Raw genomic sequence first — 14,571 nt, forward strand, 5'->3', positions numbered from 1 at the left:
GAAGAGTGAGTATTTGGCTTAGTGGTTGAGAAGCCTTCCCCCCACATCGGAGTGCTTAGATTTGAATTCCGGCTCTTGTACTGATTCCAGCTTCTTGTTAGTACCACCCCAGGAGACAGTAGGTGATGGCTCAATTACTTGAGTCTCCACTACTTACATGGGAGACCTGGATTGAGTTCCTGGCTTCTGGCTTTGCTTTGGTTCAGCCCTGGCTGTTGCAGGCATTTGGAGAGTGAAGAAGCTGATAGGGGAAATCTCTCTCTCTTTCCATCTCTTCAAATAAAATAACACAGCTGATAAGATTGGGTAAAGTAAGGTAAAGGAGTAGGGACTGTGTGATAGATAGGCAGTGTGCTAAGTGTTTTATGCATTTAATGGATTTAATTTTACATTCAGTTTCAAACATAAATTCGTTTTTAGTGTACCTAAAATTTCATGACACCTCTATGATTTAATGTCCTCATGTTGCAAATGGGAGCATTAAATCTCAGGGAAATTATGTGATATCTCCAGAATAAGCCTAGGATTTCAACTTTTGGTGTCTCTGTGACCCTGTGGCTACGGTGGCTTGTCACTGATCTGTTCCCTTAGTGGCATCTTAATGAATTTGTTAAGTGGTTCTCTTGGGCTTTTTTCTACTTTCCCTCTGACTTAAGAGTGGTTATTTAAAAGACTGGGGACCCTGGTCATTGTTCAGTAGTTCTCCTTCATGCCAGTGATTCTAACAGCTTCTTTGTTTTATTGTGTTGGTCTCTTTTGGGGTCACATGAGTGTTGGCGTCCTCTACAAACCAAGTTTCCTTGCTTCCTCTCCATGTCAGTCCAGACTGGGAAGAAGGGATATTTCTTTGTGTTAACACCAGAGAACATCTTTGCTTGCTTCTGATTTTCCAGGGGCCTCTTCTTTTTTGATCCATGAACCCATGATTTGTTCTTGCAGGGTTGCATGGGCTGTCTCCAGGCCTAATGGGATAATGTCTGGTTGTGTAAAGCAGTTGGGAGCTGGGGAAATGCCAAGGCTGAAGGAGAATTTGGTTTTTCACTTCCTCTCTTTCCTCATGAAGCAAGAAGTTCAATAGAACAATTATTCCTGGAAAGATCATTGGAATTGCAGAAAGGTCTTGGGGGGGACCTGTGTGGTAATAAGCTCTCTATCCAGAGGTACCGTGTGCCTGTCCACTCCTGGGCAGCCTGCGAGTCAGTCGAGCCCTCACATCCCAGGAGCAGGTGCTGAGGAGAATCACTGGGTATTTGCCTCCCCTGGCACTGATTCTTCACAGTTAACCTTGTTGCATCCGCATTGTCCTGTAACTTGTGATCATCCCTGGGGAGTGATGAAGGTGACCTGTGATGGACAAGTCTGGGTCAGATTCCTTTCTCTCTCTCTCTCACTGCTGGAAAAAGAGACTTAGCTTAATCACAGTGACTGTTCATGTGTATTTTATAGCTCAGTGGGTCTCAACCCTGACTAGACATGAGAATTACCTGAGGAATTTTTAAAAATATGAAATGCCTGGGACTTGTCCCAGAATAATTAAATCAGAGTAGCTAAAGCTAGGGCCTGCCATTGGCATTTCTTAAAAGCATCACAGGAGAGTAGAATGTGCAGCGAAGGATGCAAACTCTGAGGCTGAAGGGACAAGGAAAGTGGCCCTTGCACCATTAGCACAGCTAGCAGACACGTACTAGGTGCTCAGTGTGTGCAGATATTCTTCTGAGTGTTTTTCATAAGTTGCATTTGTCCTCATGTGGTCCTTACATTAGCTGAGAAGCTGCTTTTCTATTTGTAGATGTGTATATGGGAAACTTTGAGGAGGATGAGCGGTGTGTTCAGAGTACAATGACATTTCTTCAGAGATTCTCTAATGACAAGGTTTAACCTGTTTTGGTACACTGCATTCAAGAGATCATTCTCCTATGCTTATCATGCCATGATGAAACATGGGTATAGATGGCAAACAGCCAGGAATCTTCAGATTTCAGAGCACAAAGGTTAGCTCCCTAATTTCTGGCATCAGAGTTCATGTGAGTTTCTTGAAGTGTAGCCTCATTAAAAAGATTTTGAGGATGTGGCGGCCTTGACAATGTACTGCCACCCAAAGACGCAGGACAGTCCACAAGCTGTGTAACTCCTGTTTACTTGAGTTCCACACCTTGGCACATTGACACATGACCTCTCATGGTGAATTCACAGTCTGTCTGGGATGTGTCCATTGTGGAGGATTAGATGGATAGGATACGATTTACTTTTTTATTGTCATTTCCTAGTCACTAAGTCTGAGATCACTGGCCTTCTTATTGGGGCATTCTAAAAAACATATTAAACCATTAGTATGTTGTTTTGGTGTACAGGTCTGTAAATGTAGTCATGTGTATAAAATCATGCAACCACCGCCAGCAGCAGCCTACAGGCACCATGAGTTTCCAAGGCTGGTGTGTGACTTCAAGGTAGAACTCACCTCTGCTCCTCCACCAACCTGAAGCTGGGAGCAGCTGAATTTCCTGTAAGAGTGTGAACTCTGAGCCAGCATTGGGGGTTTGACCAATGGTAGAAGTGGGAACATGGGGCATATGGATTTCCTTTTGGTTTTTTTTTTCTTTTTCTTTTTAGTTTGACAAGATAATGTCTTTCTTTTTTAAAAAGATTTCCCCCCCAAAGGCAGAGTAACACCGAGAGAGGAAGGAGAGAGTTGGTAGATTGAAGTGAAGGGTCAGGAATTCCAACCTGATCTTCCACGTGGGTGGCTTGGGATCAGGCACTTGAGCCAAGGAAGGATTTGAGGTACAAGAAGGTCCAGCCCACTTTCAGGAAAGAAGAGAAACATGTTTCTCTAGAGTTCTCTGAAAATTAAAAAAAAAAAAAAGCAAAACAAACCAGTGTGGTGCTTCTTGGGATGCTGCAGTCTGAGTCTCATGCAGGTATCTGGGGTGGACACACACAGGTACAGGGAGGTGGCATCAGGTGAGTACTGCTGGCTGCAAAGTTATTCTTCTCAACCTTTTCTTCCTTTCTTGGATTTAGATCTTGGACTACATGCCCAAAGGCCTGGAGTGCTTAGTTCTGGTTTTCTCGACCAACTTTCCCTTTCTAGAACATTCTGCACTCTGCAAGTCATAGCAGCCAGAGCTTCTTTGGTGCGAGGAAACTGATTCAGGGAAGCCCCTGTGGTGTTCACCTTTTGATTTCCATGGTGACAAGTTACCGACTCTAGTTTCAGAAATTCTATCCATTCTGTTTACTTTGTACCATGAAAGCATCAAGTCCTAGGATGAAAAGCTATACTTAAATCTTGAGTAAGAGAAACTGGCTCTTCTCCAGCTGAAGCAACATCTTGGGTCTAGGTAGCTTTCCTTCCTTTTCTGAACTTCTGTTACCAGGGTGAGGAGTTTACAGTCTCTGGGTTTTGATAACTGCTGAGGTTAAAGGCAGTGTAGTGGTCTGTGGTGAGATTATGGGGCACAGAGTCCAAGGGCCGACAGTAGTGTGGCTCAATCTTCCTGTTTACAGAGAGAAGTATTAAGGCTGACTCATTCCTGCACCATGGCAAAGAGGGTGAGTGGAAGATGGAGGAGTAAGATGGTAAGAAGATAATGAGTTATCTTAAAATATACTTGCATTTTCCATAGCAGAAGGTATCTGTAGCAATCAGGCTACATGTATGGGCTCCAGTTTCACTCAGGCTTATTGGCAGTACTGTGTGGGTGAGACACTTTTGTGCATCACCTGGTGGGATCTGTTCAATCTTCGTAAAGCAACCTGGCAAATAATAACCATTTAGTAAAGGTCATGGTGCAGGCCACTGGCGAACAGAGCAGCTTCCAGGCCTTCCTACAGCAGAGGACATACTCTAAGCTTTCTGGGGTAGAGATACTCTGCGAGCATTTCATTTAATAAGCAAACACTGAGTCCTCACTCTGTTCCAGGCTCTGTGCTAGGGACTGTAGCAATTGACAGGCCAAGAAGGAATTTTTATTCTACTTCAAAGAGGCCATAAACAAGTAAAAGAATATACTATTTTATTGTTGAATGATTATTTTTTAAGAGATTTATTTTTATTGGAAACTTAGATTTGCAGAGAGAAGCAGAGACTGAAAGAAAGATCTTCCACCCACTGGTTCACTTCCCAAGTGGTCACAATGGCTAAAGCTGAGTCTATCCAAAGCCAGGAACCAGGAGCTTCTGCTGGGTCTCTCATTCGGGTGCAGGGTCCAAAGGCTTTGGGCCATTCTTTTTTTTTATTTTTATTTTATTTTATTTATTTTTTTTTAAAGATTTATTTTTATTATTTTTTCATTGGAAAGGCGGATATACAGAGAGGAGAGACAGAGAGGAAGATCTTCCGTCCGATGATTCACTCCCCAAGTGAGCGCAACGGGCCGATACTATGCCGATCCGAAGCCAGGAGCCTCTTCCGGGTCTCCCACACGGGTGCAGGGTCCCAAAGCTTTGGGCCGTCCTCGACTGCTTTCCCAGGCCACAGGCAGGGAGCTGGAAGGGAAGCGGGGCTGCCGGGATTAGAACCGGCGCCCATATGGGATCCCGGGCGTGCAAGGCGAGGACTTAACCACTTGCGCCACCGCGCCGGGCCCTTTGGGCCATTCTTGACTGCTTTCCCAGGCCACAAGCAGGAAGCTAGATGGGAAGTGGAGCAGCCAGGATATGAAGCAGTGTCCACATGGGATCCCAGTGTGTGCAAGGCGAGGACTTTAGCTGCTAGACTACCGTGCTGGGTCCCTGTATGATTAATTTTGAAAGGCAGAGAGAAAGGGAGAATGAACAAGTGCTGCCTTCTGCTGGTTCACTTTCTTAAATGCCTGCAAGGGCTGGATCTAGGCTGAAACTGGGAGGTGGTAACTCAAACTAGGAATCCTGAGTGAGTGGAGAAAACTCACCTACTGGAACTATAGTCTACTTCTTCCCAAGGTTGGCACTGGCAGGCAACAGGAATGAGGAACCAGTTCTATATTTTCCAATGTGGGTTGTCAGTGGCATAAAGTAGTATCTTAGTTGTGAGGTCAAATTCTCACCCTTTGTGCTATTTTAGACAGGGTATTCGGAGAGGGTATCTGTAAGAATGTGACTTTAGGCCAAGCATGAATGTAGAGGGTGGGAAAGAGCTGTTCTGAAGCAGGGAGAGCCAGCTCAAAGGGCCTGGTTGGCTGCAGATTGGTGTGTCCTGGAGTTGAGAGAAGAATGCTGTGGTTGGTTGAACTGGAGTGAAAGGCCTGAGTCAAGAAGGGCCTTACAGACCACAGTGAGAGTCGACTAATGTTCTTAGAGAAACAGATTTGAAGCAGAAGGCTAAGCTGATCTAAGTGATTAGGTGAAAAGAGTACAGTGGCTTCTGTATGGGTAGGGAAGAAGGTGACACTAAGTGAAGAGAATTGTCAGAGTGAAGACCTAGGAGATGGTGAGAGCTAGGCAGTTTTGAGGGATATTTTGAAGACTGAATCAAGAGGACTTGAGATTATGTTGGTTCTGCACAGAGCAGGGGAAAGAGGTGGATCCAGGGTGATTCCTGGACTTTGGCCTGGAAAGGGAACATGTTTGAGGAGGAGGGACAAATTGTACAACCTAATGAGGAAGACGACAGAAGCAGGAATTTGGGGGATGGAATTGGAGCAAATCAAAAGTTTTCTTTGGGACAGGCAAAGTGCAAGATTCCTTTAGATACCTTCTAGGTAGCAGTCAGGCTTGGAAATCATCCCTTTCAGGAAATTTTAGGAACTTTGGTTCTTACATAAATGCTTAATATTGTAGAAGTGTTTTGTTGCTTGAGCTCTTTTTGTTGTTAGAGATTGATGTGTGGAGGGAATGCTGGAGGGCTATAGGATTTCTCACACCTTCTGGGGAAGAACCATTCCTAGGGTGAGCAGTTGGAAGCTGTGCTCTTCTGTCAGCTGCAGGATGGTAGAATATTTTTAAACAGTTCTCTAGGCCCAGGCAAATGCTAATGGTGTTCTTTTATGCCCATCTTCTGAATTAAATCTGATATAGATCTTACTCCATGCTTAAGTGTGCTCCTAGTGGAGTCCAGCATAGCAATAGAGATCTAGCAAATTGTTAATCAAGTCTGAATTTAAAAGGTTCCTGAAAAATAGCCCAATTATGAGTATGGAAGATGTTGGAATGTCTTGGGTATTAAAATTAAATTCCATTTTTCCCTTTATCATATACAAAAGGCTAGTTAGAGTACAGGCCTTATGGACATCTAGTGGATTATAAATCACAAACTGCTAAGAAAAAGGGATGGATGATGACTTAGTATAGCAAAACTTATAAGCCAAACTCACTTATTTATTATGTTTGGATACATTTACACAGTTCAACTGCCCCTGGCTTAAGCTCTGCTTCCCCATTCTGTTCCAATTTCTTAAATCACTATTGCTCTCCAATTTCAAAAGCACCTTTCATTCACTCAAACTAGGGCATTCATCTTGCTCCATAATCTACCCTCTAGAAATATCCTTGAATCTCCATCACTTCCTACATTCATGTCTGTTAGGAAGTCTGGTCATCATTACATTTGGAGAAAGATGATTTCCCCAAAACTCAATTATCATTACCCATCTTAGATGGAAGCCTCAGATTATATCAACCGCATTAACATTGCTAGAGAGTAACATCTGCATTGGAAGAGATGAGAAGAGGCAAGGCAGCTAACTGTACATGCCCTGGAAAAAACAGTCTTTTCTCTTCCATACAGTGTAGCAGTCCTTGGACTGGTGAGCAAGTTATGGGTTTATCCAGACCCCCATTAGCTCTTGGGTACAGTATAAATCCACTTCAGATATATGAATTAGGTGAATGAACGTGAATACCTGTAAAGCACTTGGCAGGTGATCTCAGTACATAAAAGGCAGTCTGAGCTTTAATGCCTTTCCAAATGCTTCAGCATCTTATTCACTTGGAAGCAATAGTCCCCTGCGCTGGACACTCAACTGATGTAGTGGCTGTCAGTAAGTACAGGCTTCAGAAGTGGGATTGAATGAGTAGATTGTGAAGAAGGGACATCTTCAAGGCAGTGAGGAGAAGTAGAGCTCATGAGATCTTTAAGTGTGCCTTCCAGAGCAACTGTTCTGGCACTGGGGAAACTGGTTAGAAATACAAATGCTCAGAGCTATGGAATCAGAACCTCTATGTTGGTAGCACCCCCCCCCCCCGTAATGTTAATGCAGCCTTAAATTGGAGAACTCCTAATCTAAGATAGGCTCTACTGACTAAGTCACTGCCGCTCACGCTCGGGGATATACTCTGAGACCCCTCTGGATGACTCAAACTGTAGACAGTATCAAACACTTTGTAGACTGTTTTTTTCTATACACTTAGTTATTAAGCAAGTAATATATCGATAACAATAATAATTATAATGATACCTAATAGAAGATTCGTTTTTATGATAGGTTTTGACAAGTTGAGATGCAATATTTTATATTGGTAAGTCAAGAACCTTCACCTTTTCATGTAAACAAAGCATTTTACAACTTCTCTTTGGCATATCTAGATTGCCATCATAACCATTGACACTTTGGAACCATTGCTAACCAAAATAAGCATCGACAGAAGTACTATGATTCGGTGATAGTCAATTGAAAATTGACAGCTACTAAGGGACTAGCAGGTGGGTGAATTATGCAGCACCTACACTGTACAGAAGAAAGACTCACTTCCCAGGCAAGTGGAGCATGTGGATGGGAATTTCATCATGCTTCTCAGAATGGAGCATAGTTTCAAACTTGCCAATTGGTTATATGTAGAATTTTTCTTGACAGTTTCAGAGCACAGTTGATTAGAGTAACCGCCACTGTGGCTAAGGGAAGATGACTGTGTTGGGAGAGGAATAATGGTGTCTGTTTGTGGGTGTGTGTTTGTGTGCCTACACACTAGTGCATTAGGCATGTGACTGCTGAAACCGTCACCAAACTCAGTATTTTCGGAAAAACATGGCAAGTTGGCAATTCTTGACCCTTTTTTTCTTTGAAACTGCTATCTGATTAGAGAAATGTCTGGTGCCTATTTTCAATGTTCTGTGTTAAATTCTTTCAGGATTTTAACAAGCTGATCCACTAAATTTCTTCTTTTTTTCCCTAGGAAATTCCACTTACTTGGATGACCATGGACCACCTCCCAGCAGGGTAAGACTTGTTTCGTGTATAAATCTCCTTTTCCTAACAGCCTCTGACTCAGTCCCAACCAACCCAATCGCTCCTGGCCCTGAATTACTCACAAGTGAATGGCAAATGTTAAATGCATCTTTAACTTTTAATGAAGAAGAAGGGATAGTCCATGAAGATAGCCAGAGGATAAGGGAGGAGGAGCCGCCCTTTATCTGGGGGCTGTCATTACGCAGGCACTGGGCCTGTAGACTGGCTTCAAGGTTCCTGTGCTACCTTCTCCTACTTTGGTGCCATAATCGCCTTGGTGTTGACATTGTCCACACTCTGTCTCCCCCTTGTATTTGGGCTTTGGGACAGGATTGCTTCTTTCTCATTCTAGTCTGTGTGAGTTGGAAACCTTCACCCAAACCCAGGCAATATCCTTTTAAGGCATCCTGGCCTGGCTGTGCATCCACTTTCATCCTTCATAGTAATAGTTTTTCCTGGGAACAGTTCTTCCTACCCAGGTTGGGGGTATCACTAAGATTGTGGATGAATGGTGTGGTAGCATCTGTCTGTTACAGTTGTAGGTGATTCTACCACTTAATGCAGCAGAGGCTTATTGAATGCCAGCTGATGCTCCAGACACTAGAAATACAAGATGGACAACAAAAATAGTCCCTGACCTGGAGAAGCAATGGAGCCTAGTTGATTATGTGTCATATGAGGATAAGGATCGTGTCTAACTTGCCTCAGATTCTCACATCCTTATGTTAGTTTCAGTGCACAAAGTGGCACATCATGGCTATTCACTGAGTTTCATGGAATTAGACCATAGACTTGAGGGCTGGAATGTGAATTAGGTCTCCTGGAACACTTCCCAGGTTCTTTCCACCAGGCCAGTTCTCAAGCTGCAGCTTGCATCAGAGGGTCATGTTAAAGCACAGGTGGTTGGGTCCTGGCTGCACGTAGGACCTCAGCATTCGCGTCTCTCACAAGCCCCCTTGTGATGCTAGTGCTAGGGGTCTGCAGGTCACATTTGAGGATGTCGAAGCCAGGACTAGAAAGAACACCAGCTTTCTAGATGGTTTTCTGTGATATTTTTCACTGGATGGCCTTGTTCATAAAGTATATTTGGGAGTATAATGTTGTCTTGTGAACATGCACTTTATTTGGTCATTGCCTGTGCAAGAGGAAATATAGGGGGAGAAAGAATGGCATAGATGGGCTGCTAGATTTCCTCACTCCCATCTCTCTTTTTCTCCCACATGAGAGCTGGGAAGGTCCTCTCGACCATGCCCTGATGTCTAGGAGTGGGGATTAAATGGCCCGGTCTGCAAAACCTGCTAACTATTTTCCATCATGACTTGTCAGAATATTCCTTTGGGTTCCAGTTTGATAAACAGAGTGTTGTCTGGTGGGAAGACTCAGGCTCACTTGTAATGAACTTGCCTTTTGTAACTTCTTCCTTGGTTGCTAGTCTGAGCTGCCCCTTTAAAAGTCTGCCTGCTGGTGTTGCCAGAGCTGGGGAGGCCATAGCCCTTCTGTTGGCTAGTAGGATGGATGCCTGCATTCAACATTTGCTCCTGTGGGGTCTACCCTAGTAATGATTCCACCTAGACCCCCTCGGATTGATTTTTAATGACTTTCTCCTCTTCCTGATTCCCAATGAATGCTCTGCATGATTCACAATAATAAATTGTAGGAGATTATTTTATACCACTTGCAGAGTAAATTCGATTTCCTCAATTCATTTCCAAGCTTAAAAATTGGCAATATAATCTCTTTAAATCAGCAAAAGTTCTTCTAATACATATTCTTTCACAAGGGCTATATTTTCACTATCCGAATGCGAAACTGCAGTAGACATAAAGAGAAGACCATAAAAATGGTTAAGATAGTCCCTGGTACACTGACATTATTTTACCCATTGTTACAACTTCCAGCTGGGCGGAAGTGAGTCCCGGCTCAGACATCCAAGTAGAAGTCCCTTGAGTGTTCCTGCGGCAGGGCCTCCAAGATTTGAGTCTGCAGTCCACCAGTTTACCGAGTGACACTGTGGCATCCAGAGGATAAAGATTCACACATGCTTGCCTCCAGACTGAACCCCAGCTTGGCAGGGGACAGCACAACTGAATCCAGACCCATGGCTTGCATATTTGTTTAGCACTCAGAAGTGACTTGCTGATGCCAAGACTGAAAGAGTTGTGATCTAGATTACAAGTTCTCGTTTTATTAAAAGTCGAGTTTCACAAGTTTCACATTCCACAAGTAATAGCCATTTAGGGAGTAGGGTGTGCCACACAGCACATACTGGCCCCCGGCCTTCATTCTCTCCAGTATTTTCCTAAGGGGGAAAAAAAAACATGCCTCTGGATTTTACTAATTTTTAACATCCACTGGAACCTTGTGGCTCGCCTCAGTGTTTGAGCTTAGCCACTGTTAAAAGGTGGGTGTGAATATTTTCTTGCGACCGCCATGTTTTGCTACTACTGGGTATGTGCACAGGATGCACTTGCTAAAGGTGCAAACTCTACTGCGTGTGAACATGGGGCTCTCTCAGGAGCAAACTAAAGATGTTCTTGAGGTTGGCAACAGGTGCACAACAGAAAGCATAGTGTTTGCTTTTGCAATTATACACATGAATGTCTACAGAAAAAAAAGCCTAGAAGGACAATAATAGGGGTTTTTTTTTTTGAGAAAGAGATTTATTTTTATTTGAAGGAGAGAGAAATATAGAGATCTTCTGCTAGTTCACTCCCAAAATGGCTGCAGTGTCTGAGGCTGGGCTGGTCCAGCCCACCTGGGTGCAGGGGCCCAAAGACTTGGGCCATCTTCACTACTTTCCCAGGCCATAAGTAGAGAGCTGGATCAGAAGTGGAGCAACCAGAACTCGAATCAGTGCCCATACAGGATGCTGGCACCACAGGCAGAAGCTGAGCATGTCATGCCGCAGTGCCAGCCCTAACAGTGAGGGCTTTTTTCAGGTGATATATCAGGAGCTGCTTTCCCTGAACTGAGTTCTGAGTCAAGCCTGCTCAATCAACAAAGCAGAAAAAGACATTTCTTTGTGTGTGAGAAGTTGAGGGAAGGGCACAGCCCTTGAGGGTACCCACAGTCCCCTGAGTACTTTCTCCTTTATAAGGTTGAGACTTTTCTGTTTTTCTTTCTTCACATCACCTGGAGTGTGGGACCCTGATGTGAGTAGCAGCTGTCAACAGTGATGGCTTCAGTTGGGAATACACAGCATATGCTTATCAAAGGACATATATTTCAGTTCCAAATCCTACAGACAAGAAGAGCTGTTCTAAGCAATAGGAAGATAATAAAATCATGACCCATAGTTGATAAATCTCTTTTCCTATGTGCTTATTCCTATGCTAAGCACTTTGCATGCAAAATATACTCTCTGTAAAACTCCATAAAAGAGGAAGTCACTTTTTAATCCTTGTTTTTACAGATGAGGGAACCTGGATCCTAGAGAGGCTGACTAACTTGCCAAAGGTCTTGCCCTAGGTTTTGGACACAGAGTTTCATCCCAAGGCTGGGCTCTAGGACCATGCATCAGAATGTCTCAAGATGACTAATTAACTAGAAATAAACTATTTTCCTTTTATTTCTGGAGTTTATACTGATATGTTGATTAGTATACGATGTACATTTTAGCCATTGATATAAAAAAAAAGTCTTCACAATTTACTATTTGTGTTCATGGAATACTTGCGTTTTTGAAGCAGTCTGTTGAATGTCTTCACTTTTGATATGTTTCCTTATAATCACCTTGGATACATACCTTCAGCACTCGTCCATTCTCAAATTGTAGAAAAGTAAATTTTGATGTTCCGAGATGCTGAAAAGAAAATTTTCAACAAATGGTGGAAGGGTACTTTCCCACATTGATTTAGTAAAGCAGAATGGTGCGGGTGCTTCTCACAGAATGCCATTTGTGGAGGTCCTTCTTCTTGCCTGTGTGTTTTCTTTTGTCCTTAGCAGCAAATCACTCACTCCTTGATTCTCCATTTGGAAAAACTGATGGGGGAAGTTACACCCAAGGCCTCGCAGATTGGGGTCTCCCTTCTGTGATGCATCCCCCCAACCCCATCACCTGCATCCGTCCACGACTCCCCCGGTGCTTGTGAAACCCTAATCTCTGCTGTTTTTCCTTGTCGTGAAGGTGGAAATGAAAAATTCTAAATATTCAGTGAAACTTAAAGCAAAGCACAAAGAATGGCTTCTCCAGTCTTCTCTCTTTAGAAAGAATTATGTGACATTTAAGACAATGCAATGAGAAATACATATGATGAAGAAACACTAATAGTTTATTTCACAAATGAATCGTTCTCTTGGTCCTGTGCTGTTCCAGAGTAGCCATAAGGCTCCTAGGTTATTTAAGTTTACATTAATTAGCAATAAAATTCAGTCTCGCTGTTGCACTTGCCACATTTCAAATTCTTTTTTTAGCCCATGTGACTGATGCCTAATGTTTTGAACAACACAGAATAGAACATTTTGATCACTGATGAGAATTCTGTTAAATGGCAGTGTTCTAAGCCATTTCATTATTTGTACTTTCTTCTACTTTGGTCTTTTTAATGGTGATTTAGGAATAACAGATGCATAATTCTTGTATAATTGTCCCTGGGATGGTGACATAGATGTATCATAAAGCAGGAAAACAGACAAGAATTCCTTAATGGATTTTAGATTTTTTTTAAAAAAGAGATTTATTTTATTTTTATCGGAAAGTCAGATATACAGAAAGGAGGAGAGACAGAGAGGAAGATCTTCCCTAGAGTGATTCACTCCCCAAGTGAATGCAGCTGTTGGAGCTGCACCAATCCGAAGCCAGGAGCTTCTTCCCATGCAGGTGCAGGATCCTATGGCTTTGAGCCATCCTCAACTGCTCTTTCAGGCCACAAGAGGGGAGCTGGATGGGAAGGGGAGTGACAGGGATGTGCACCAGCATCCCTATGGGATCCCGGAGCATAGAAGGCAAGGACTCTAGCTGCTAGGTTACTGCGCCGGGCCCAGTCTTAAATTTTTTAAAAAAGGACTAATGGACTTATATGGTAATTGCAAGGTAGAATAATTTTTTCCTTAAATAGTTGAAAACCAGGTTGAAGGAGCGCAACAAGAGTATCCAAGAGAGAAAGAAATCAGTCTTCCAGAGAGGTTGATTTTCCACCTTGCTGGTTCACTTTGCAAATGCTTGCAGTAAGGGCTGGAGCAAGCTGAAGTCTGGAACCAGTGATTTTATCTGGGTCCCCATGTGGGTGGCAGGAACCTAAGCACTTGGGCTGTCATTCTCTACCTCCCAGAATGCATTGGCAGGAAGCTGCATCAGTAGTGATGTAATTGGAACTTGTACTGGTGCTTTGATATGCAGTGTTGTATCCCAAGCAACAGCTTAACGCACAATACCAGTGTCCACTCCTGATTCATTCTTAAGTTTAAGTGACTCTATACAAATAATTGTTCATTCAGTGAAGAGTTTACTGTGCACCAAATTGGTGCCCTGTGCCAGGAGCTGTAGTTATAAGACTGGAAGAGACACAATTCCTGCCATCAAGGAATATGGAGTCCCATGAAGGGCTGGGCTCACCAGCAGGTCCACGCCCACTCCAAGGATGCTGCTAAGTGCTATGAAAAGGAGAACCAGGAAAGACATGGGAGACTCGATCAGAGCCCTGCTGCAGCTGAGAACCCTTGAAAGTTATGGAGGAAGAGCTAAGTGACTGCATGTGATACTGAGGTACGCAAGGCTTGAGGAGCAGTATGTGGGGAATGGAGATTGGGGCTATTTTAAGCAGCTTTATTTAAGCAGGAAAGGGAGAAAGCTGCCAGCCTATGCGGCAGAAATCATGTTGACCTTAGTATTTCAGAGGAAAACCCCTTATAATAGGAAGGGGATGAGCAATTGCAAATTCCCTTTGAATGGGATTACAGGTTGAATTCTGCTCAGACAAAACAGAAATAGGTGCCTAACCCAGAACCTGTGAAGGTGATCTTGTTTGTTAGCAGGCTGCTTGTAAATGCAGTAAAGATAAGATCATATTGAAATTCTTGGAGAGAGGGCATTGGTGAGACCCTAAATCCAGTATGACTGTGTCTTCATAAGAGCAGGGAAATTTGGACACTGGGAGAAAACCATGTGATGGCAGAGGCAGGTTGAAGTTCTGCCGTATGCCAAGGCACACCAAAACTTGTTGCCACAATGGGGGGGGGGCAGCGGATGGGGAGGGGGAGGCCTAGAGAAGATGCTCCCTCTGAGCCTTCAACAGGTAGCCAACCCTGCAGCCCCTTGGTTTTAGGCTTTCAGTCTCCTGACCCTGACACAAAATGTTATGTGATTTTAAGCCACCCGATTTGTGGTGCATTGTCACAGCAGCCCAGGAATAACACCTATGCATTTAGTTTATTATCTTCACAGACCAGGATAACACTGAGTGTTATGCTGGCTAGGCATGACTGGGTT

General features: G+C 43.5%; 1 protein-coding gene across 1 annotated transcript in view; it reads left to right on the plus strand.

Annotated features, from left to right (window-relative positions):
* The window catches only part of UST (uronyl 2-sulfotransferase), a 281,628-nt gene that overhangs the window by 107,634 nt on the left and 159,423 nt on the right, over window positions 1-14,571 (plus strand). Inside the window, exon 2 of the mRNA XM_040965430.1 lies at window positions 8,092-8,135. Within this exon, the coding sequence (XP_040821364.1) occupies window positions 8,092-8,135 (44 nt within the window). The remainder of the gene's footprint in view (window positions 1-8,091; window positions 8,136-14,571) is intronic.

Source organism: Ochotona curzoniae, unplaced genomic scaffold (assembly GCF_017591425.1).
Source record: "Ochotona curzoniae isolate NIBS_2020 unplaced genomic scaffold, NIBS_Ocur_1.0 scaffold_3890, whole genome shotgun sequence".
NCBI classification, from domain to species: Eukaryota; Metazoa; Chordata; class Mammalia; order Lagomorpha; family Ochotonidae; genus Ochotona; species Ochotona curzoniae.